Source organism: Haliaeetus albicilla, chromosome 21, assembly GCF_947461875.1.
Source record: "Haliaeetus albicilla chromosome 21, bHalAlb1.1, whole genome shotgun sequence".
In the NCBI taxonomy this organism is placed as follows: Eukaryota; Metazoa; Chordata; class Aves; order Accipitriformes; family Accipitridae; genus Haliaeetus; species Haliaeetus albicilla.
This window is the reverse complement of record NC_091503.1, coordinates 23,423,108-23,449,068: the sequence shown is the minus strand read 5'-3', so window position 1 is coordinate 23,449,068 and position 25,961 is coordinate 23,423,108. Positions and strand designations below refer to the sequence as shown.

At 43.4% G+C, this 25,961-nt stretch overlaps 1 protein-coding gene across 2 annotated transcripts in view; it reads left to right on the top strand.

Annotated features, from left to right (window-relative positions):
• The first annotated feature begins 6,658 nt into the window (after positions 1-6,658).
• The window catches only part of KIAA0319 (KIAA0319 ortholog), a 58,186-nt gene continuing 38,883 nt past the window's right edge, over positions 6,659-25,961 (top strand). The window contains exons 1-2 of one of the 2 annotated variants that reach the window (XM_069809222.1): positions 6,659-6,897; positions 19,217-19,378. In XM_069809222.1, coding sequence (XP_069665323.1) covers positions 19,330-19,378 — 49 coding nt within the window. In that variant the 5' untranslated portion in view covers positions 6,659-6,897; positions 19,217-19,329. The remainder of the gene's footprint in view (positions 6,898-19,216; positions 19,379-25,961) is intronic. The other variant, XM_069809221.1, reaches the window with a different exon arrangement.

The window sequence follows — 25,961 nt, the reverse complement described above, 5'->3', positions numbered from 1 at the left end:
AAAGGGTGTCATGGTTTAAGCCCCTGAGGTCGCTCGCTCACTCCTTGCCCCCGGTGGGATGGGGATGAGAAAATGTAAAGAAATGCTCATGGGTGGAGACAAGGACAGAGAGGGATCACTCACCACTTACAGTCATGGGCAAAAGACAGGCTCAACTTGGGGAAAAACCAAAATCAATTTACTTTACTACCAATCAAATCAAAACAAGGATGCTGAGAAGTAAAACCAAACCTTAGAACACCTTCTCCCCACCCCTCCCTTCTTCCTGGGCACAACTTCACTCCTGAATTCTCTACCTCCTCACCCTCAGCGAGGCAGGGGGACAGGGAATGGGGCTTGGGGTCAGTTCATCACACCTTGTCTCTGCCGATCCTTCCTCCTCAGCGGGAGGAGGACTCCGCACGCGTCCCCTGCTCCACTGTGGGGTCTCTCTGACGGGATACAGCCCTCCACAAACTTCCCCGGCGTGGGTTCTTTCTACGGAGCTGATCTTCAGTCACAGACTGCTCCAGCGCAGGCTTTCCCAGGGAGTCCCGGCCATCTTGGAGGGCATCCACCTGCTCCAGCGTGGGCTCCTCTCTCCCCAGGCTGCAGGTGAGCATCTGCTCCCCTCCATGGTCTGGGGGGGGGACACGACAGCCTGCCACCTCACCGCAGGCTGCAGGGACATCAGCCTCCTCCAGTGTACCTCCTCCTTCAGTAATCTTGACACCGACACAAGGGTTCCTCTCACAACCCATGTCCCTCCTTCTACTGCAGGTTCCCTCCCTTATGTTCTCCCACAGGTGCCACCACCATCGCTGATTGGCTTAGCCTTGGAAGGGGCGGGACCAACTTGGGCCCAGGGAAAGTTCTAGCAGCTTCTCTCAGGAGCCACCTGTGTCCCTGCCCGGCTACCGAAACCTGGCCACGCAAACCCAAACCGAAGGGAAGGTAGAGTAAACTTGTGTTTTGTCAAAGGAACACCAGTTTACGTGGTCTCCTGTATTATGGCTGCTTTTGTTTATGTGGGCACCTTCCAGACTCTTTTGAAAGATGGGAAAAAGGCTAATGGCTGATCTTGTAGGATAGATTTTTAATTTGGGGAAGAAAGAAAAGAAAAAAGAGCCTTTAGACCTCTGTGTGACTTAGCACAATGCCTAAACTTCGGATCTATCTTTAGCATTGACTAACTGATCCCTCCTTTGAAGGGCAATGTTTCTTAACCTTTGAAATAGTGAGTAGGGACATAATATTTTTATTAGGAACAAGCAAAGTCGTAACACTTTGTAAGGGCCAATTCACTTTTCTAACTATAAAGACAGGCAAGAGGAAGACTATCTTCAGCGTAATTAGTGGTTAGTCATTCTTCCAGAATGAGGAAATTATGTGTAGAGCTTTTAAAACTCTTCTTGAACTGCAGTAAAAGCAATATTTAAAAAAAATTAGGAGGGCATAAATGCTAATTTTTTTTACTGACTATTGAATGCTAAGCAAGCACTACATCTTTAATTATATACACTTTAAACCACTTAATAAGTACCCAAATTGCTGACAATCAAGAGTCAGAGCCCTTATATCCATTTGCCTTTTAATTGATGTAAAAGGTAAAATAGCTGCTGAATATGGCAACTAAAACTTGTAAGAAAACATTATAAATACTTAAGGAGATAGAAACAGCAAAGTAAAACCAAGCAAAACATTTATTGGGCTATAACTTGATAATTTGATTTCTTTCCCTGATTCAGTGATACATATGGCATCTATACATCCCAAAGGACTTCTACAAACATGGGAATGTAAGAAAGTGCAGTAATTCTCTCTTATTGATAATCAATGACACCAATGGACCTTGAGGAAATCCTGTACTGTCGGAAGCATTATTTTATTAATAATTTGATTCAGGTATCAAGAGAAGCAACTTGTTTTGAGGATCCAGGCAAAGTTTTAAACACCTCTACATGAAAATAGCTCGAAATTACTAAAAGAGAAGAGATATACATAGAACAACATAAGGAAATGTTAAACATCTGTGGAGGTAAATAATAAACAGATTTAAAAAAAAAAAGGAGGCACAACCACAGTAACAGCAGAAAATCATGTTACCATGATTAAAAGGATACACCTAAAGAACATTTATGCTCTTAACTACAGGGAGTAAAATGAAACAATAACTAATAAAAAATTGTTTTACAAAGAGGAGGTACATGAAAGATTAAAGCTATAAATATCACACATCGTATAAAGGTTTGGAAGTCAATTTGATACAAGGACAAAGAAGACATATCCAAAATTACTAGATCAAAATACAAACATGATTAGCTGTATCATGGCAACACCTGCAAAACCATAACTATTGTTACAGTTGGTGTACAAAGTAAAAGTCCTTGCCCTATAGATCTTAACTGAGAAGTTAAAACAATGCAAAGAGTGGAAATAGTCAACAAGGAGAGAATAAAGATAGGAGTAATTACACAGAAACAGATGGGTATGTTTTGATGAGTAATTGGCATGATTTTCAGCTGTATCAGCTCAATGTGATTTGAAAATCTCCACAAAGGTCATGTTATCACTTCTTGGTATTTTAGTGTGTTTTTACCCAGAGGCAGGCATTCCAATACAAAATCGTAGTGAAGACACTGTGCATGCAGGTGCTGCCTTGAAGCACCTAGTGCAGGTAAACCCCAAGCAGGAGTGACTCTACTTAACTTCATTAGGGTAAAGCTTTCCAGGTTTTGTGTTCACTAAGAGTACAAAAAAGATTCATTAGTAAAGATTCATAAATAGCAGCTTTTTACTTCTTGGAGATGAGGCATGTTGTGGAATATCAGCTCAGAGAAAACGGAACCTCAGCGACAGAGAAGTCGTCAGTGCAACGCTGCCGTTTCAGTAACAACTGAGAAAACAGGAGATGCAGTAGGCAGGACTGTTGCTAAACTGCAATTGAAATGAAAGTAGTACTGTATCTGCAACAACCCATGGTAAAATTACTAGTGTATCATTATGGATTCATGCATACATGACAAGAAATGGACCTACTAACATAAAGAAATGTTGTAAAACTACAGTTTTGATTAAGGACAAGAGTAAACGTATACATCTGCCTCAATGAAAGATAATATACTTCAACAAAAGAAAGAAGGAAAGGATTATACCATGTCACTCTACTGTCACTGGTGCGATAGAGAAGCTAATAAAAACCTACTCAGATATCATTTGTCAAGGCAGAAGCTTTACCTGGACTTGCAGTAGAAATAACATGTGAGTACAACTGACAATGCTGGACAAACATGGCCAGGGGAACTCACCTCATTGTGGCTTTCAAAAATTCTCACAATCATTGAGCAATCAGGAAAAAATCTGTCTCAGATGCCCTGAAGGTGAATACTACCCTCTTTTTCAGTGTTGGCAGGCACTTCCTTGAGCTGAGATGAAGTTTTTTTACCTATTTAAGATGGGAGGTGCAGAAAGGGTATTTTTGGAAAAGCACAATACAATCTAACAAAGGTTAAGTACTGGTAACCAAAGTAGCGTAGCTCCCAGACCTCTTTCTTTTGGAATAGATGCCACAAGGAAAACTTCGAAGCTGCTGATTTAGCAAACCAGGGGAGAGGAGGAAGGAGAGCAGGGTACAGGGAGGGCTGCGCCAGCCGCCTGGGATGGAAGGAACCTCCTGGCATGCTGCAGTAATACTATGCCTCAAGCCAGGGCTTCCCTGTCACAGCACCAAGCTGCTCAGAAGGGCCATTTGGCAGTGATGGGGGGTGCGTGTCAGAGGCAGACTCCAAAATGCCCCTGAATGTCTGGCAGTGATTTAGTTGTCCTGGGTGATGACAGCTTCACAAGGCTTTTGTCTGATCAAATGAATGCACTTACTGTGGGAAGGCAGCTGGAGGTAACCAGATCAACATTTACCTAGAAGGCTACATTTTGAAGTTTTAATGATTTTCAGATAGCATTATAGCACGCCGAGCCTATTATTTCATGAGGGTTAAGCCTATTAGTTCATCAATGATATGAGAGGCAAGAATTGGCTTAGCAAGAAAATACCATCTTAAGCCTCAGCCATCTGCAGTAAACCTGCTTTCTCGATCCGTTCCGACATTTCATAGCATTTCTGGAGTTTGCAGACTGTGAATAGACACCAGGCGCTGCTGCTGGGTTTCTCGAATGGGAGCTGTTTGCTCTGATGCCTTTGCATTTGCGTAGGACTAGCTGTGTCTCGTTCATTCAACGGAGAAGGCAATGTGCATGCAAGAAAGTCAAGGGCGCTTGATCAGCTACTGCTGTGCAGAGAAAGCGAACAGAGGGACAGTTACTGCTCTGATCCTTTTCCCCCTGCTTTCATTAAGAAATGAGGAGGTAGCTCCTGACAGGAGACACAGAGGACTTGTCTCCCTAAGCCTGTGCTGTGCTAAGGAGCCTTTTGCATACCTGCACATTCAAAGAGCACTAGCATTGAGTGCACAGATGAATAATCTTTCCTGCAGAAGAAATAAAAAAAAATAAAATAGTGCCACTCTACCTGGTGATTTTACAGTCAGTAAAATTAGGATCGCACAACCATGCGCAGCATTGGAGGAGAATCCTCTTTCCTCACTGGGTCAGTAAATCAACCCTCAGTGCTGGCAGGAAGGCTGCAAGACACGAGGAATGGGGCTGCCTCACAAAGGAAAGATAGCCAGGCTTCCTCTCCCCACACACACTTCTTCCTCTTCAAACTCAAGTAGCCTAGGTCAATGTCGGAAAAAATGTAACAGCCTTGTCAATAATCCTTTTGTGTTGTTATTAGAATAATTCTTAGGAATTCACGTGATCCTTTTTACATAAAATAAGCAGACTTCAGTCTCCATAAGATGGCCGAAACAGCCAACACATGGAAATCACAGAAAAACTGAGGAATCAAAATTGGCATAACAACATAGCGAAAAAAATATTTTAAAAAATGTCAACAGGCAATTCCTTTAGGCTCCTTCATACATATTCACAAGGAATCCACTATTACAGTTCAGAGATTTAATTCCTTGCTTTACAGAGCAAGCACGTGAGCTATGGGCTCCCCATATCAAGGAAGATTTACATAGCTTCAGGAAATGTCATCCAGACTATTGTTAAAAAAAGTTGGTAAGGTGGGAATCAGAAGGGGAGGTTGTATGCTCAAGAGATGACATCTTTTACATCTTCAGAGCTCTTTTTTTTTCATCATCCTGTAGCACCTGCAAAATACCATTTACTCCGAGTCAAGAGTTGGCAATTTGTTAAAGACTAAGCAGAACTTGGCAATACACTAGCATCACTAGCAGGTGGAACAGGGAATTTGGGACCTTGACAGGCTTGTGCAAACCAGCATGAAACCTTTTCAATTAAAAGTTTGAAAGTCACAGCTCTCTGCATTTTATTTCACTTGAAAATGAAATTGCTTGCTTAAAACATTGCTGAGACGGACAAACTTAAACCACTTCTCTATGGCACGTGGAATTCGGTGTCGAGTAGAAAAATGCCTCTTTCCAAATGGAAATAGGCCAATTATTTTGGAGTGCAATTGTAAAAATCAAAGAAACGAACAAACCATTTCTGCATGCTCTGACTGCAAACATGCCGGAGTCCCTCAGCAGAAAATGTGAATGAGGCAAGAACTAGGGAGAGAGCAAAATCAAAGACACAGAAATGCTGAATATTTTATTGAAAAGCTACGCTGAATAAACGATGAGTACCCTTACAGAGGCTTCAGAGAGAGACTTGTCATTAGGATGCAGGGCTTTGCCAGCTGAGCAGCGTTGGGTCCCTGGCCCAACGTTTTTCAGTAAATTGGAAAGGTAGCAATCAGAAGGAAGGTAGAAAGAGGACGTGCAGACTGGTGGGCTCGCCCCAGCCCAGCTCACACCGGACAGGTCCTAGCCTCCGGCTGCAGCCCCCACGCAGCCAGTCACTGCGGAAAATCCCTACCAGGAGCGACAGCGTCCCCAGAACATTGCATGCGGACACGGAGCAGTCAAATGCCACGCGGGTGGCGAAGGTCCAGAGACCTTCGTGCAGCACGACGATACAAAGGTGGGGGGATCCCACCTTCGAGGCCCCTCGGCAGACCAACAAGGGACACCGCGGTTGCCTTTCGAGCACCGGTACGCGACGTCGCGTGGCACGGAGGGCTCGGCCACCTTCTCGGGACAGCTTGTTGGTTCAACATCTGAAGACCCTTTGCTTAAGCTCTTAAGACCTGAGAGCCTCTTGCTGCTTTATCTCCAGCAGCAGCACCGAGGTCGAGTCTCTGGAAAGGTAAAGCCCCCTCTCGGGGTAATCCCGAGGAGGGTAACACGGCTCCACAGCAGGGAGCGGGGTGGACGGCAACGGGAGCGGGACCTGCGCCGGCCGCGGGGACGCCATTCCAGCTCGCAGCCCTGCCGGGGGGCGGCGCCATTTGCTGCCCCCTGCGCCCGGCCTCTCTCCCGCGCCCCCTCCTCAAAATGGAGGCGCGGCGCCTCCTCGCCTTGCCCGTAGGAAGCCCCCGCTCTCCCTGCGGGGCTGGAGTCGGACTAACCCCGCGTCCCCGCCCGGTGGGCCGCTTCCCGCCCCTCTTCTCCCTGCCGCTGCCCGCAGGTGTGGCTCCCTTCCGCTGCGGCGGGCTCGGCGCCGGGGCGGTGCGTGTGGGGGGGGGGGGTCTCTGGGCAGTGATCCTGCGCGGAACGCGGCGGCCGCCCCCGGGAGGTGTACGGAGGGACGGCGCCTGCTCCTGAGTCAGCAGCGGTGAGGAGGCGGGCGGCACCTCGCCGCCCGGCCCGGCCCCGCCGAGCACACCCCACACCCCCCTTCCCCGGCCTCCCACAGCACCCGCGCCGGCTCCCAGCCCCGCCGGTGTCGAGCACCCGCCGGAGGAAGGGGGCTGTGGGGGTCCCGCCGGCTCCTGCCCTCCGCCGGCAGGTAGGCTCGTCCGCCGCGGCCTGGGCGCTGCCGCAGGTGCCGGCGCGGGTGGGGAAGGGGGTGGATAAACGGAGCCGGCGCTGCCCAGCTCCCCGCTCGGGCACCGGGTGAGGGGGTCCCTGGGGAAGCGCAGCCCGGGTGGGAAGGGCTCCGGGGAAAGGAGTGCTGTGGCACGGCTGTGAGAGCCGTGCTGGAATACTGACGGGACAGCGGTGGGGATGATCGGGTCTTCGGGGAGTTCTGCCTCCTTCCCCCGTCTGCGTGTGGCAAAACGCGTTGCGTGTGCAACCTGTTAGGCCGGGAGCGTGGGGAGAAGCGACAGTGGGCTGCGCTGGGGGAACGTCTATATGTTTTATATATATTTATTTGTATACGTCTGTAAATATATATATGTGTTTATGTATGAAGGATCAGTTTTGATGGGATGTCTTCGAAGTGTGCGTGTGCATTTAGCGATATCTGACCCGAGCTCAGAAATCACACCTTTATGTTGTCCTCCGCGTGTATATATATCTCTCTCTCAATATTTATATATCCAAAGAATGTAAGAATATTACTTTTGCCGAGCTGCTCTCCAGTCTTCTGTCAAAGTGTGTGTTTGTTAGAGCCTAAACCTGCGTTTATGTGTGACTGGTGAGTATGGTGCTAATGTGTAATATGTGAAATGCTTTGTCAGGTTGCATTCTGAGCGGTAGAGCAGAGCTTAAACAGAAGGAAATGCTATGTGTGATTTTTCCATCATTGCAGTTTTGGGTGCTACCTACGTTGGGATTGCTATAGAAAATCAGAAGACAGTTCCATCACTCCCCTGCCCCCCCTTCAGGAGCATATCACAGATAACCTATGGATAGTCAGATAGTTGAGAGAACAAAATGAAGCACAAACTGGTTTGCCCTCTGTTCTTCCCTATCTGTATGTGCTTTAGGAGCACTCTCATGTTCTTTATACTGCCTGCATGACAAGATAGTGGAGTTGATATACAATATACTGGCTTTTAAACTCTTTAGGGTAGGTTCTGTATCTGCCTTTGCCTTTACAATACCTTGTAGTAGGAGACTGGTCCTTAGCCACCCAACTCTTAATAGGTGTTTGTTTTGTTTAATGACCCACTCCTCCCCATGTGCGCAGACATGGTATCTGTTTCAGGTAGAGCTCTTCAGGTCCTTCACAGCTCTACCTTCTGTGATGTTGAATAAAGTAGACTTGCTGTGGGCTTCTTCACATATTGGTTGTATGGACTTTGCTTTTATATCTTTCCTTTAAGAAAGCATGGTGTGATGCTTGATGTTTGCTAGTTTTGATAGTGGTACTAAATGTATATCCTTAGTAGGAAATTGGCGATGAAAGGTGGAGTTGTGATCAAGTGCTGTATATCCAGCAGTCTCCAATTTCAGTGCTGTAGAGGAAGCACAGAACCACTGTAATGGATATTGTACCCATGGGGAGAAATCCTTCCTACTGTCAGGCAGTTAGCTTTCAATTTCTGCCACAAAGTGTCTTTCTGTACAAATTTATAATCTAATTTAACTGCAGATATAGTTGCTTTTCCGTTTAAGTACCTAATCTCTATCTGAATGGTGCCAGGGTATGACTGGAGTATTTTTCAGGATGTGACTTTGTGCTGAGCAGATAGGAATTCAGTCTATCTGGTTGTAGGTAATACGAATGTGGTTAGCCTGATGCCAGTTTTCAGCTAGTTAACCTTGATTAGGGGGCGGTTTAATAGTTGTTTCCCATCCTAATGAGTTTTCCTTGATAAATCTGTCCTCTGTACAGTTTAGTAACTCTTCTGCATGTTACAAGGAGTTCCGCTGGTTAAATATAGATGTTTTCTGTAAAGAAACAAAATGTGCTCAGTCATCTGAGGTGGGGCTCTTAGGGGAGTGTGTGTGCACATGTGGGCTTTATTTGTTTATAACAAGCAACTAATTTTCTGAACAGCAGAGTTAATGAAGATTTCTGTGAATCTGTGTCTTGAGGTCAAACAGGGATTTTTCCATTGTCTTTGCATGTGCCTCTACATTTTTTTCCATGTAGTCCCCTCTTTCCACGGACTGCACTGATGGTGTGACACATGGGCTACCATTTTCAATTATGGAAATTGGATGACATGTTTTTTCTGGGTGGGCAGTTTTGCCTTCTCTGGCTTGGCTGTTTTTACAGAAGTGATAGGAATTTAATTACATGCTGGTAGTCTGTTCTCTGGTTGAAATTAGTTGATGGCTTAAAGGGTACTGTAAGTTTAAAAAAAAAAAAAAGGGGATCTATTTACACAGTGGTCAAGTAAGCTCTTTCTCTGCAGGAGACCAGACTAACAATGGACGTAAAACTTGGCATGGTCATGTGGGTGAAAAGTCTTCCTGCCCTGCCTTTCTTAGCCAAGAAGATTTACTAATTTCTCTGCTCTTGTATCAACACACAAGATTTCAAGTCTGGAAATGAACGTACAGCATCCAACCGCATTAAGAGCCTTTTCTTGAAGGTGGTAAAATACCAAGACACAAATGGAGGGAGTGTTTATGTACTTCACTTGCAAGATTTTGGCCTTTCCTGCTATCTACTGTTGTACCCATGCCACCTTATGCAAGCTTTTTTCCTGCAGTGTGTGTGATTGTATCTCAAGCAGTGGCTGGGTGTTCAATACTTTAATCTCAAAAATGGTCAATTAGCTTTGTTGACATTAGTACTTCCATTGCTTGAGCCAGTCTCTGCCAATCAATCTGTGAACAGCTCTTGAAGGCTATCATAAATTAGATGCACTTATGTAACTTCTAAGTCTGGTTTTATAACACCATAGTCTTTTAATACAAAAATATTACCAAAAATCCTAGCACATCCATTTGACTTCAAGTGTCAGACTGTTGTTTCTTATACTGTATAGTATATTGTTAATTAATGAAGGTAATACCAGTCACCTGAAAGCCCTAAAACAGAAAGTTTGCTTTTCATTTTAAGTGAAGTGAGTTCCAGAGAACTTTTGCAGTAAAACGTAAATTTGAATGTAGTAGTTTTGCGTTGTCTTCCTCCACAATGTTTGCATCGTGACTGCTATTACTGCTATAACATTGAAGTAAAATCTAGTAGTTGATTTAATTGCAACACTTCAAATTGCACTGGACAATAAATAACATAAAAGTTTTTGCTGCCCTTTCTGTAGCTGGTATTGCTTTGGCTGAAGTTGTAAACTTTTGTTGTTTCAAGACAACCTCATGTTTTATGTGGCAGCTAGCCTCTACTTTTTGGAGACAGTATCTGCAGTTTTGTTCGAATTATGAACATATGTGTGTTCAGCACTTCTGAGATCAGCGTCCGGGGTTCCTACATAGTATATTTATGAACTTGGGTCTTCTGGATATGCAAATACTAGCTTTGCTTAGGTGGAGATTAAGTTGCAAGAAGGTTGTTTTTTGGGTTTTTTTAAATATTAGATATTAAATAGTACTATTAACAATTGCAAGCATTCAAGTATCATAAATGAGGTCTCCTTAATCCTGACACTGACTTAAATGGGGTCATGACTGTCCCATGAGGTTTTTCTTTAAAAAAAAAAAAAAAAAAGCCAGTATTTAAAGTCTTGACAGTCTGTGAAAGACTGTGAATCTTGTGGGTTCAAACTGTAGTGCTTTCTCTGCAGCAATGAGAGAGAATTTTTTTTTCTACTGAAGGTTGAGACTTTTTCAAGCATTACTGTAGTTCAGGAAATGGCACTTAAGGAAAAATTGTCAAAATCCTAAGAACTGCAGTACAACAATGATGATTTAAATCAATTAATAGTTCCTTTTTATTTTTGGGGGCTTATAGTCTAAGTGGAGAAAAAAAATTTCTAGTTTCAACCCAGTGCTATAGCAAAGCTTTTGTTGTAGTTTTAATGTGGTCATTTTTGACCTTGAACAAGTGCAAAATAAACAAATTCTTGTGTTCTGTGCACTTATGTGATCCAGCTTAAACTTATCTATGTGAGTATCTTTCTTCTGACTCTCCTTATAATTTACCCAAGTTTCTCCAGAAGTATCAGCCCTCATGTGCAAGTTGTACCTCTGCTTCAAAAGGATGTCTTGGTATCTAGCTGGAGCCTGCTGTGCAGTGCAGCTTGCTGTATTTATTGCTTTCTGTCATAATGACACTTGAATTAGGAAGTGGATTGAGACCATGCAGCTTTGTCACACAGGCCTTCGGTCAGCTGTCGGACAGTAACAACTTTAAGCTCTGCAAGCCTGAAAAAGATTCGTACCACCTTTTCTACGTGTGTATTTCTCCTTCCAGGCAGTCTGCTAAATCTCTTTTTTTTTTTTTTTTTTCCCCATCCAGAGCTCAAAACTGATGTTATGTACACTTGTTGGATAGTTTTCTTCTGAGGTCTGTTTTCCTGTTATAAAAATGGTTAAATAGTGGAAGAAGATAGGTGGAGAAATTCTGAAATACTATTCATGGGAGGCTTAGGACAGGCTAGATAAAAACCCAAAGGAGGATCTAAGGATGCTTTGTCTTGCCTGTGCGCCATGGAAGGGACAAGATACCATCTTGTTCCTTGAAGTTCTCCCTTTCCAGGCCTTACTTCATTTTCACTGCAGAGTACATATTTGATAATAGCAGAGAGAATTGATAAAGGAGGCCAAGTTCTTGTGAAAATGGAAAATGTGGAAACCAGAGTATGTTGTTTTAGAGGAGTTGTCTGGTAGCTTGCCTGTCGTCTGAGTGGAGATATTTCTATGTCCTTGGCCTGTCAGTGGGGAGTGCAGGGCTCTCAAATGTCTAATGATTTCACTCTGTGCTACTAACTCTTACTGAGGTTAGTTTTTGATTAGTGGGTGGCCCCTCCCTGCTGGTCTGGCTGACCTCAGGGCTGTACAAATGTCTGTATTGCAAATTAAGTAGGAGCAATCCTGAGTTATTCTGACCTTTTTCCACTTCTTATTGTATGCTGTAACATGATGTAAATCCTGACAGTAATAATAGTGTGATAATTTCTCAGCAGAGCAGGTATGCCATTCATTGTATTTTTTAAATGTTTTCTTTCTTCCTCATAATTAAATCTTGACACGATATACCCTGCTAAGCGTCTCGCCTATAGGATTTCCACTGTTTGCCCTCTCCACAGCAGTTGTAATAAAGGCTACTTAAATCTTGTAGGTTAAAATTACGCTTTCCATGAAGCACCATTGTTTTTTTTTTTTAATTTGTCCAGTTGGTGTCACTTAGCAGTTGACAGAGCTGTGGGTGCCAGTGGAACTAGTGGAGCACGTAGTCCATCCAGTATAACATGGTAGGGTATTTTCAGCTCTTCAGTTTGTTGTTCTGTCATCATTAACTTGCTGTTCGTGGCCTGCACTTGACTGAGGAAATTGATTTAGAGTTGGGATGTAATGCCAATCTAATGTCAGCTTTCAACAAGACCTGTGGGAGTCCCTCTGAATAAAGCAGAGAGACGTTTGCAATTATAGCTATATCCTGTAGCTGCAATAACTTACCATCAGTAGTCATAGTTTTGTTTTCAAGTATAGGTGCGTATTGGTAGAAAACTGTGTGAGAGAGGAAGGTGACTTTGCACAGGTCATAAGCATTGATGACTCTGTGATATCTTCCAAGGGCTTGAAAAGTATACCCTTTATTTAGATGCCTAACCTGTGGCTGTTTTGATGATGTGTGTCTATACAGTACCTGTTAACGTTAGAACTCCTAGTGCCTGCATGTTCTGAGTTTTTTCTCTGTGTTAGTAGGGACAAATGCTACTGTCATGAAGTTCTATTTTTCTTCCTTCTGCAGTATTAATATAATGTTAATGCTCAGCTGTTAACTAACTGGCTCAGGTATTAATGCAGGTACAATAGCTGATGAGATAACTAATTTGAGTTCTTCATGAGGAGTGGATTTCCTGAAGGATTGTCTTGTATTAAATTTAGTAGAAACATTGACACGTGTGTGTGTGTGTATATATATGTATATATACGCTTACATTAAGCATAGCACTGCCAAATTGGTAATATGTTCATTTACTTAGCCATCCTGCTTTTTATAAGAGACGCTGTTAGTTCAAAAATAGGGGGTTTGCTTTAGCTGTGGCTTGAGTTTCAGATGCTGTTTCAGTATTTCTTTTGGCATGTTGCCTAGCTGTGCTAATGACCAGAAGGGCAAGGAGGTGAGAAGCCCCTGCTTGCCTTTCCCACCGATGCTAGTGTGGCTGGGCCCAGCATTCAGGGCCCTTGCTCTCCTGGAGGTTTCTGCTGTCTGGCATTGTTCTCTGGCTGCTTGCGTGACACCACTTGTTCCTGTCTCCGATTTTATTAGCGTGAAGAGGTTCTGCTACACCTTTTGTAGGGCACCAGTGTACTGCCTTATGCTGTATTTGCTGTTCTGCAGCTCTAGGATTTCAATGTGTTCCCAGATACAGGTAATTCAGTCCATACGTGTTCTTACTGTTATAGCCCTGGCCTAATTATGTGCAGGAGGTGGCAATATAGTTCTGCTTGGCTGGCCCCTTTCTGTCTCTGAGGCAGAAAATTACTTGAGTCCGCATTAAAGTCCAGGTGAACCAAAATGCAGAGTGAGATTTGGGGTGGAGGAAAGGGGCACAATACAGGCAATTCCTTTTCCTTGGAAAGCTGTTGTACTTCATGTGTTGTTTACCAAAAGATGTTGTGGTCCTGATCAGCAACTGCAGATGTGTAAAAGATTGTAAAGTCAAAATGCTTGTATTGAGGGATCAGTTCAGAATTCCCTTCTTCTGTTGGCCAGAGTGCTGCCAGAAGCTGCCAGCTGGAACAGCAGAACGTGGCTTTCAGAGTAAGGCAATATATGTATAATACATACATGTTTTTACCATACCTGCCTATATACTTCTCAAGGCTGCCATCCCTCATCTAGCTAGGAGTGCAAGTCACTCTTATTATTAAGAGCCAAGAAATTCCAGTCATTACCAATAGTGCTGTCTGCTCGTATTGTTACAAAAATAACAGGCTTTGTGATATCAGTGAAGGTTGGAGATTCAGCTAGAAAATTAATCTTGTGGCCTTAGTTATTTTTAACTGCTGGAATCTCATGGCTAGCCGCTGCCTTAAATTTTAATGTCTCTTGTGTTTATGTGGTGAAACTTGTACTTGTGGGGAACAGTACAGTATCACGGGGAAGATAAGAGGAGCATTGCATGCATAAACTGCAGCAGTGTTTACTGTCTTAACTGTGTAAGAAAGCATTGCAGTTTCTGGTAGTTAGATTCTCATCTGTGGATCAGAATCTATGCACTGAATTGTGACCTCATGTGCTTTGTGTCTGAGCTTGATCCTAATATCAGGAAATGCAAGCTAGTTTTCCAGTGAACGCAAGCTCTTTTATTATGTGGAAATTAAATATCAATAGATGTGTAGCCACAAAGAAGCCTGGGAGGACACAGTGCTGCTTTTGTGCATTCATTGTACCCTCACATGGTGTGTCCCGTAAGGATTCAATGAAGATTGTGCATGCGGTCTAATTTCTGGCATTTTGTAGCTTTGGTAACTTGCATTTTCTTAATATAAATTAAAAAAAAACCCCAAACCCACAACTGTTTGCCAGAGGTACTTGTGTTTCTGAATTCAGGACAAGTAATGCTGCAAACATCTGGATCATTTGCACAGTGTTTCAGTGTTTTTCTTAGTGTTGCTGGAAGTAATCGTGTAGATTCCTCAGTCAACTCTTCTGTAGGGTATAGAAGCTGCTACTTGTCTCCTTTTAGTGGCAGTGAGATAGCAAAGTTGGCCTTGCAGAGGAAAAAGGCCTATAAAATAAACAGTTCTTTTTCTGCCTTCTGATTTGGTTTAATTCTGACCTCATGATGTTCTGATACCGAGCCTGATGCATTTTTCCTTAGGCTAAAGGACTGAAAGTCTCTCTTAGGCATCTGGTCCGTTTGGCTGTTTCTGAGAATGAGTGAAGGTTACAGCAACTGCACAATATCTCAGAAACCTTGAGTTTCAGTAATCTCTTCTGCAAATCACAATATTTGGTGGCTAACAACTTTTCCAAATCTAGACAGATTTCCATAGAAACAGGAAGAAGGCTGTGTGTGAAATTATGGTCTTACCATAATAGTATCTTCCCTCTGCCTCAGCCTGCTGAGGTATTTGGGATATATGTATTAATAAGTTGGACATACTTATTAGGTTCTCCATCCTATCTATGTTCCTGTGTTCTCATTCTCAAAAGCAACAGAAACATTCAAAAAAACTGTTGGAAAGTGAAGTTTATAAAAATTATATGCTCTGTGTGGCCCTCTGGTTTGGTTTGAATGTTCTGAAATAAAACACTACATAAAAATAAATCACTTTGAGTAATGTGTTAGAATAAATGTGCAGATGATCAGCACAGGCAGGTGCATGCTAGTGGGTTCAGCTGGAAAGGCTTAGGAAATCATCTGTTTTCAACTGGAGATCACTGCCTGCATAGCTGAGAGTCAGGATAGATTCACTAAGGGGAAGTCATGCTTGACCAACCTCTTAGTCATTTCATTATGGAAGTCTGGCTTGGTAGATGGGGGCAGAACAGTGGGTATTGCCCACCTTGACTTCAGTAAGGCTTTTGACACTGTCTCACATAACAACCTTGTAGAGAAGCTGTTGAAATAATGGCTGGATAAGCAGATAGCGAGGTGGACTGAAAACTAGCTGAATGGCTGTGCGCAGAGTGTGATGGTCAGTGGCACAAACTGGTTGGAGGCCAGTATCTAGAGGTGTACCCCAGGGATCAGTACTGGGCCCTGTCCTGTTTAACAGCTTCATTAATGATCTGGATGATGGGGCACAGTGTACCCTCAGCAAGTTTGCTGATGACACAAAACTGGGAGAAGTGGTGGATAGGCCAGAGAGGCATGCTTCCATCCAGAGGGACCTTGACAGACTGGAGCAATGGGCTGACAGGGACCTCAAGAAGTTCAGCAAGTGGAATTGCCCATGGGGAGGAACAACTCGATGGGGACCACCCAGCTGTAAAGCAGATTGGCAGAAAAGGACCTAGGGGTCCTGGTGGACACCAAGTTGACTGTGAGCCAGCACTGTGCCCTTGCCGCAAAGAAGGCTAACGGTATCCTGGGCTGCATTAGGAGGAACATTCCCAGCAGGTCAAGAGAGGTGATCCTTCCCCTCTGCTCAGCACTAGTGAGGCTACACCTTGGGTGCTGTGTCCAGTTCTGGGCTCCCCAGTACAGATATGGAGCTATGGGAGGGAGTCCACTGAAGATGATTAAGGAACTGGAGCATCTTTCCTATGAGGAAAGGCTGAGAGAACTGGGGCTGTTCAGCCTGGAGAAGGCTTGGAGGGAAGTCTTCAGTGTTTACAAATACCTGGAGGGAGGGTGTAAAGAAGATTGGGACAGGTGGTTCCCAGTGACAGACCAGCCGGCAACAGACACAAACTCAAACACTGGAGGTTCCCCTCTGAACATCAGGAAACACTTTTTTACTGTGAGGGTGACCAAGTACTGGTACAGGTTGCCCAGGGAGGCTGTGGAGTCTCCATTGTTGGAGATACTCAGATCAGTCTGGACATGGTCCTTGGCAGCCTGCTCCAGGTTGTCCTGCTTGAGCAGGGGGGGTAGACAAGGTGACCTCTAGATGTCCCTTCCAACCTCAACCATTCTGTGGATTGATTGTGTGAGTCTGCATAGTTAATTTCAGTGCAAAATGAAACAATTTCATTTGCATCACCTTTACAGTGAAATAAAAAGACGATGCTCCATGTTGTGGGACCTTCAGGACTTACTTAAACACTCTTCCTCTCCTATGCTGAAGTGCTCATTTCTGTTCAGTTGCTGATGGTACTGTACCCTGATGCTGCCCAGGGCTCAACCATTTCAGTGGCTGCATTCTAAGCGGGACATTTGGAATGACTTGGCTTAAAAAAATAAGAACTTTTGGACTTTCTGTCTGTTACAAAAACAGATAACTTTATAGGTGATGGAAGGACAGGAGAGTAATTGGGGAATGCAAGACAGTAAAAAATGGCCTTGTTGCTGAAGAGTTTGTATCATAGAAGTAGTGCCTGGAAGCATCTAGACAACCTGTTGTTCTAAGGTGAAGCCTTACTAAATTAGTCCTGCTCACTACAGAGGAGCACAGCTACATGTATTCTGTCAGGAATCGCTTCCTGAGAGAACATCTAACTGCAGATATCAAAATAGTGTCATACTAGAAACAGCGTAGTGTTGTTGTGTGGTGTGTTTTGGTGGTTTTTTGGTGACAGTTATTTCTTGTGATCAGAGATAACTTTTCTAATTGTGCAGCATATGAATAAATTGGGAGACCAGCTTATTCTTCAGTGTTCTGGCCACTTGCAGCTGCCTTAGGAAAGGGACTTTTTTTGATGTTGGATAGAACAAAGGTCACAAAAGTCAAGTTATATTTTAAATGAAGTATCAGGCCTTTGGAAAGTTAATAATAGTCTCTCCTGGGTTTGCAGGGAGCTTGCCCAAAGCCTTATCTTTTTGTACTTGGGACTTGTTTTTAAATCTAATTTATTATTTTCTTTTTTTATCTTGCTTTAGTGATGCTCTGCGGTCATTTTGCTTATGTCTTGAGCAGAGTTAGTGTTTGTACCACAGGCTTGAGGAGAAGTTGTCAGAGTCCAGTATACTCTGACCAGGTTCTTTTAGATATTCCAAGTGTGGAGGGTGTAATATTTAATATCAGATTTACTTATTTGGAGATACTTGGTGTGACACGGCGTTTCTGATTTAGCGGAGCAATACAAAATATACTGAAATCACAGTGCAAATGTACATTACACTTGGCAAAGTATAGCAAAGGCAATATACAGTTCAGTCATAATACCAATGTGATTCCCATTACTGGTCTCTACAGTAAGCTAACTGTTGCAACACTGGGCATCCTCCGTCACTGGAAAGGAACGCGTGGGCTGAAGTCAGCTCAAGCCCATTGCTGTCTTCAAAATTGTTTTGTTAGTTGTTCAGTTTTTATACTCTGTATTGGGCTGAGCCATGTGTTCGCTTCCCCCATGCTGGTCTGGCTAGCTCAGGGAGACATTCACACTAATGAACTAAATGGGAGAAATGTTTACATCATCAGTTGATCCACTCAACTGTGGATAGATGTTTAACAACACCTATCACCTAAAACAAAGGCCAACCTCTGGTCCCCTTCGTGTTGAGATAAATACAGGGCTGGCTTTGCAAAAGCTGTGGTCAGTCACACCCTACCTTATTTCCTGAGCTCCCTGGGCGCATTGCCCTTGCCCATCTCCTTTGAGCCTTCCTCCATTGTAGGGGTTTATTGGTCAGTCGCAGAAGTATAAGTTGCAGACCACAGTCCAGTTGCTCCTGTGCTTTACAGACATGCCATCTACAAAAGATCCTTTCTCTGAGAGCAGACGTCCAGCTGCTGAGCCGCTAGGGTTTCTACTGTAGTCCAGTCAGCCTTAGCAAGGGGAGCATGTCTGAGTAACTTCCTTCTTCCCTTAGCAAGGGAAAAAAGCAAGATGGTCTTTCATCATATAAAATTATGTGTGGTAAAGAACCTGCCAAGAGCAGCCAGTTAGCAGTATTTCTATCATATGTAAATACAGGCAGCTGAAATATGAAAGTCATTACCTTTACCAAGTCACATAATGAACATCAAAGGGAATTGCCTGGGATACTCTGCCTTGAGAAGTACTGTTCTCTGAAAAAAGCACTGCCTGTGTTTTTATTTACAGAAGTGTTTTTTGGTCAAGCATCTACTTAGGATCCTTTGGTGGCAGGGGAGGGAGGAGGGAGAGTTGTGAGTTTGGCTAAACTAACTTTTTTCCTTGCATGAATAATGTTGCTTTGAACTATTCCTTCCTTAGTAGGCCTATTTTTTGCTTAGGCTGCCATATTTGGAGAATTTAGTGTCTTGGCAAGGAGTCTGTCCCTAGAAATTCTGGAGAAGCTCTGCTTGCATTAACTTGATAGCTGGGAGAGAATAGCTTGAGGGCTGCCTCAAGAGGTGACTTAACACTACATGGATTTTAGCATGGATGATACTGTCCGTCACTCCTCAGTTAGGGTACCTGCTAGTTTCTGTTTAAAGTCAGAGCAACACTAGGGTCTGGCTAACTGCAGACAGAATATTTGTGGGGTTGGAGGTACAGGAGCCCAAGCGTGCAAACCTTTCTGGGACATTTCTGCATCTCCAGAGAATGAGATTTCCAGGTAGGTAATTTGTTCTGTGTTTTCAGCTTGCCTGATCTACTATGTCATCCATCAAGAAGTCAGGAAGTAATAATAAAGCCTACATTTAACCTGTTTTGGCTTTTACTGTGACATTCTAATTAATGCTCACATCTGACCAATTTTCTCCTGTGCTGTCTGTTGCAGTGCTTCATGGCCACAGCAGGGAACTAAACAATATTAGAGGAAACCGACGCTAAGGTATACAATTTCCACGCAGCTGGTTGGAAAAGCAGTTGTCACTGCCTTCCTGGTGCAGCATGGCATTTGGACTTGGTGTTCTCTACCTGTTACTGTGGGCAATTACAGGTAGGAGTTTACTTCTTGTGTGTGTGAGTCACACAGAATGAGTGAAGCAAATGTTCCTGAAGTGTGTATGCAAATGTGAATGAAATATGAATAAGGCAAGAGCTGGGAAATCTTGTGATTCCTCAGTGCAAAAAGTTCTTGCAAGGTACAGCTTTGTAACTGGCCGTTGATGGCAATGGAGGAAGGCAGTTGTGAGTAGCTGTTTGGAGCCTATTCCAATAGGGCTGTTTCAGGGGAGATGCATGGGGCAAGAGTGGGTAGTGGGACAGTTCAAAGAGTTTTCTTTCTCTTTCAGGATAGCAATTTAAGAATGATATATTGCTTGTGTTCTAAGCTACCTTTTCTCTTCTTACATCTTTCACCTCATCTGCTCTACAGACATGTATTTTCTTTCAAAGACCACAGGAAAGTCCTGTAAGTTTCTGCTTCAGCCACAGAGATAGGTAAATTACTTCCATAATCAGAGATATGAAGAATTATAGTAATTTTTAATACTGCCTCTATGTCATAAGGAGACTTAATCTGGTGCAGGCAGTTTTGACATGGCAACTACAGAACAATATAGGCAAACGTGGGGTTTATTTCTTTAGAGGGCGGTGTTTGAATTCTGGCTGTGGAGATAGTGGCAGTATGTATATTAACAGGAATTGAGAAAATAATACTCAGTTATCTGGCTTTCATCTCCTGTACTATAAACAGGATTGGCTGTCTCATGAGGGAGAGCCTTGCTAATGTGCTATGGCTTAAATCGACTACTGAATTTGGAAACTTGGATGAGGGGTGATAGGTATTAATTACAGCTGAGGCGGGATAGGCATTAACTACAGCTGTGTTCATACCTGGTTTGAAGTAGTCCTCAAGATCACTGTGAGAATCTCATAGTGCCAAGCTTTTTGAGGACAACATGGAGCTGAGGTTTCTGTTGCTATAGTAAGCAGTAAGTATGCCTTCTGTAAATGAATAAAATGTTCTCCTATGAGATACTGAGTACCTGCTGTAGGGTCCATGCCAGTATCTTTAGGAAAAAAAACCACAGCAACTTCAATAGAAGGCAATAATGTGCAGTAAATACTGAATTTTGGCTGTAGAGGATGTCACAGTTTTATGCTTTTGATAATGCTGTTAATTGTTAGTAGGCTAGAATATCCTCCATGTGCATATAGAAAGTCTTGGTTTTATTCTGTAGTTGCAATTTTGCTATGCTCTCTTGATTTATATGAGAACAAGACCATTACACTCAGACTGCTGGCTGTATTTCAAGCCTCTCCCTGTATCTCAGGTACCAGCACAGAGTGTTTAGGGGCCAATACATCCTAGTATTGCATTATTTTAGTATAAATTTTAGTATTTATTTGTTTCTATTGTGATAATTTGCAGTGTTTTTCATGTACTTAATATTAACTCTAAACTGGAAGGTACTTGCTGATTTCCATGATATGTTTGTTGATACATCAGTGGATGCTCACCTTTTGACTTAAAGGACTTTTTTTTTTGTGCAAGCTTGAAGGTGAATTGCCTCAGGCTCAGAAGTTGCTAGATGTGCATTCTGCAGTTTTTCTCTGCACATGAGCTTGTGCTTCTAAAGGGTAGTTTTCCTTTAAAAAAAAAGTTTTCTTACATTTGTTTTAACTTAAGATATTGAGAAGACTGACTTAATATGAGAAAAGCTTGACATTACATTGTTGAGAGAACAGAGAAACGGGTTAATTAGTGAGTATCTTCAGAACGATATTGAAGAGTATGCTCTGGTTTGTCAAAAGAAATTGTGGGCTACTCTCTCCTGTTTAGATGAAATTTATTTGTGTTTTTTTTTTTTATTTTGTGTGTAGTGGCTTTTGGCTAATAGTGTTTGACTGTTTCATTAATGTGGTAGGTTGACCTTGGCTGGCTGCCAGGTGCCCAGTAAGTCACTCAATCACTTCCCCTTCTCAATGAGATGGGAGAGAAAAATATGATTAAAAGCTCATGGGTCAAGATCGGGACTGGGAGATCACGTACCAATTATAGTCAAGAGCAAACCAGACTTGACATAAGGAACTCAATATAATTTATTGCCAATTAATCAGAGTAGGATAATGAGAAGTAAGAACAAATCTAAAACCACCTTCCCCCCACCTCTCCCTTCTTCCCAGGCTCAACTTCACTCTTGTCTCATCTAACTCCTTCCCCTGAGTGGCTCGGGGGAATGGGGAATGAGGGTTGCCATCAGTTCATGGTACTTCATCTCTGTTGCTCCTTCCTCCTTGCACTTTATCCTGCTCCAGCGTGGGGTCACTCCCACAGGAGACAGTCCTTCACAAACTTCTCCAGTGTGGGCCCTTCCCATGGGCTGCAGTTCTGCAAGAACTGCTCCAGCATGAGCCCTTTCCCATGAGCCTGTGCAGTCCTTCAAGCACAGGCTGCTCCAGTGTGGATCCCCCACAGGGTCACAGGTCCTGCCAGAAAATGTGCTTCTGCGTGGGCTCCTCTCTCCATGGGTCTGCAGTTCCTGCCAGGAGCCTGCTCCAGCACAGGCTCTCCGCGGGGTCACAGCTTCCTTTAGGGCTCATCCACTTGTTCCAATGTGGGGTCCTCCACAGGCTGCAGGATGGATATCTGCTCCACCATGGACCTCCGTGGACTGCAGGAGGACAACCTGCCTCACCGTGGTCTTCCCCATGGGCTGCAGGGCAATCTCTGCTCTGGTGCCTGGAGCACCTCCTACCCTTCCTTCTGCACTGACCTGGGGGTCTGCAGGGTTGTCTCTCTCACATATTCTCACTCCTCTCTCCTGGCTGCTGCTGTTGCCCAGTGTTTTTTTCCCCTTCTTAAATATGTTATCACAGAGGTGCTACCACTGTCGCTCATGGGCTTGGCCTTGGCCAGCGGTGGGTTCCTCTTGGAACTGGCTCTGTCTGACATGGGGGCAGCTTCTGGTGTCTTCTCACAGAAGCCACCCCTGCAGTTCATTTCCCCCTACCCCCAGCTTCCAAAACCTTGTCACATAAACCCGCTACAATGAAAAACAAAGCTAGAACAGTAGGCAGATCACCTAATGGATACAGGCACTGACTAATGTCAGTGCCTCTCAGAAGGCTTGAGCTGGATGTGGCAATCGGTAGTGTGTACCATGCTGAGTGGCAGAGGCACAGTACATGTCGTGCAATTCGGATGATTGACTTCCCAAACCTGTGGATGCAGCTCCTAATTTTTCCACATAGGCATTCCTTATAATGCCAGTCTCATTTCACTGGCTTATATCCATACATTGATGAAATCAGCTTATATTGAAATAGATTTAAATTATTCTGGTCATTAATAAAAATCAATAGGTTTTGCACTAAGGCATCCAAAAAGGATTTTTTTTTTTTCTTTCGCCTATGAGAGATAGGAGACATGCTTTCCACCACAGAAACAACAGTTACTTTGCAACTGGGAATCCAATACCTTGGAATCAATTCAGCCTAGCTCTCATCTTGAGCAGGCATATTATAATCTGGCATTTAAGGCAGAACTTGCAAGTACTGCTATTGAAATGCATTTCTGCAAATATAATAGTGTTCTCATGGCTGACTCTCAGTTTTCTCATACTGTGTGTTCATATTGTGGTGCTTTGTTCTGAGATTAGCCACTCCAACAAAAACTCAAAGATGAATTGGCAGGTAATTGCAGTCACAGGTGTTGTGCAGCCTAGTCTCCTGTTTTTAACTCTGTGCAGCCCAGCCATAGATTACGTGACATCCCAGAGTCTTTGCTAGACATCACCAGTATCCTTTTCTTTACTGTAGGGGAGGGTGTTTCTAAATACAAGACTAATTTTCAACACAGTTCACTATTGCTGGTCTTGGACTTTGAAGAATAAGATGAACACCATTTTCTTCCCATGTATCTAATGCATGAAACACAGGCCAGGAGTGTCAAAGGACAATTTAAGATGTAGGTATGCCTTTGAAATGACAGTGGAACCATTAGCCTGGGGTCACAGTGTATCCTTTGTTACTTATACTGCCATGGCTAGATGTTCTAGTAATGTGTTCTGGTTCACGCAGGTCTTACCAGAGAGACAAGATGGTATAGTGCCTGATTATGATTTCCGAGATTACAGTGAGTTATGCAGTATGCTAGGTTAGCGCACATTGTCCGTGTCTCTGTTGTAAGTGGTCTGGTGTTTCCTTGTGGAGGGCTGTAATGGCTGTGCCCATGCATCTACCCTTCTAGTCTCCAACTGCAAATATCCACTGTCATTGATGGGACAGATGAGCTGTCTGAGTGATTCAGTGCACTTAGATGCCCATGTGTACATTAAGGGGAGAAGGGGCTGTCAGTTGGATGCATCATTTTGGCAGGCCAGATCTCTGCAGTTTGGGCACATTTGGATTGTAAGCATATTCACAGCCTGCTTAAAAAAAAGAAAAAAAGGAGGGAGGGTTTTTTAGGTGTGTGTGGGGGGTTTGCCTTCCCCCCCCCCCTTCTTTAAATAGCACTTAGTTGATTTGTCAGTGACAAACAGGGATGATAATTAATGGAATGAAAGCAATATTTGGAGAGGACCATCAGGCCCACTGAACTAATTGGGGAGCTTTAACAGATCCTGGACACAAGAAGTGAATGATAAACATCACAAAGGGTGCTGTAATGGCCACAAAAGCTTTGCAGCTTATTGTTTGTAGATGTAACTAGAATACTATTAGCTTTATTTAGCTTTGTGTTGAGGATTTGCTTTTATGTAATTGAGCATTTTTTTGTCTATTTGTTCTCCTTCTCCTCCCCTTGCAGTGCTTAATCTGCAGTCAGCATCCTTACTGAGGCCCAGAAGAGCACTTCGGTATCCCAGATGTATCCCTGTTTAAAGTCCTGTGAGATTTCAGAAAGGGAGGGGAAACATCAAATAACCTAAAATAGCCTGTAGAAAAAGAATGAAGATGCATGCATGGTGTGCAGAGATGTTATCTGTTGCTAGAGAAACTGATGCAGTGACATTTCAGATGTTGATGAAGTTCTCAGTAATACGGCTTTTCTGGTTTCCAGGACAGTACTTTCTAAAGGCCCTTACTAAAGCTGCTGGAGTATAAGACTTTTTCAGCATTTATGATATAAATTGTGCTTTTTAGGGCTTTATAACTACTGTAGAAATTGGCTCTGGCTTGAAAATTGGAGTTCAAATTCTCCTCTTAGGTGATTGCAATTTTAAAAGAAAAGTTATTTTTATTTTGCTTCCAGAACCTTATCAAAATTGTTTCAATGTGTTATTATGGTGGTAGGAAAAACAAAACTGATTTCGTACTGATACAGCATCTTTTCTCTCAAAATTTACCAAAATGAGGTAAAAGTTACTTGGATAGATTAAAAAAAAAAAAATCATTGACCCTAAAAATGGAATGGAAGTACTTTGTTGCTTAAAGAGAGTGGAGGGAGCAGATGTCAAGAAAGCAGAGACAGTCCTACTCTTCCTGTAGGAAACTGCTGTAGGACCTTCCCTTCTCACGCAGCTCAGAGGCTTTCAGGCTGTGAGAACAGTGTGCCATGTGAGCTCTCAGTGCTGTGCTGCCAGCAATAATGCAGTGGGAGGTGATTCTGGTCAAATGTGACTTTTTCTTGGTGCAGGGTCTGAATCTGAGCTTTTCTCTATTGCACATTCCCTCTTGCCCCTTCTTTCTGCTTGTTGTACTGCTTCCTGCTAGGGAAAACAAATAGACCAGTCCACAAGTGGACAGTTCTGTCCTTGCAGGATTTCATGCCAGCGTAATTAGCCATGATGAACCCAGTGTTGGTACCCTGTCACAATTTGCTACTTCCTGACTGAAGAATATTTGCCTCCAAGTCATTCAAGTGCTTGTGGTTGTGTGACCCTGCCAGAGAAGGGGAAAAGAGCATCTGTTAGGTGTTGCAATTAGTCTCTCTGTCTGGTTGAGGAAAGTTCTCCAGCCAGCTGTGATGGAAGAACAGCTGTGTTCCTGCTGGGCTCTTGACATCAGTGGACTTGTGCACCAAGATGTGAAAGAGTGGTTGCGTGCAGCTCAAAGAAGGGTGTGGATGTTTCCTCACTAAAGGAAGGAATCTCTTTAAAATGAAGCGATGTTCCACAGTGTGACTGTTTATTAGGGGTTTGGTGGGGGGGCATGGGGTTTTTTTTGGGGTAACCAACTTGCCTGACTATGTCTCTAGATATGTCAGTGTTGTCCTACTGTAGACGTAACAAGGTATAGCTAAAAGGAAGGGGAACACTTGGCTTGCAGAACTTTTAGGCTATTGATGGCCCAGGCGCCAGAGGTTTTTCAGGGCCTGTAACAAAGGGAGGCAGTCTTTCTGTTGGTAACATGAGTGAGTACTTCTGAAACAGTAAACAGAATTGCATGATGCTATTTTTTTTGCCATTACTGGTCAGAGTAGAACAGTGCTTGAATTTCTGAGTTCAGTTAACTAAAGGAAAACAGCTGTGCTATGATCTCAGGCAGCAGGTAATGGTTTAGCAGACACAAATGTTACTATGTGACCTTTCATGTGGCACACTTTCAATAAATTTTATGTAAATAAGAGACCTCCCTAACTCTTATTTGAGCCCATTGCAGGCTGGAGGTTGGACAGGGTGAAGGGGAATATGAAA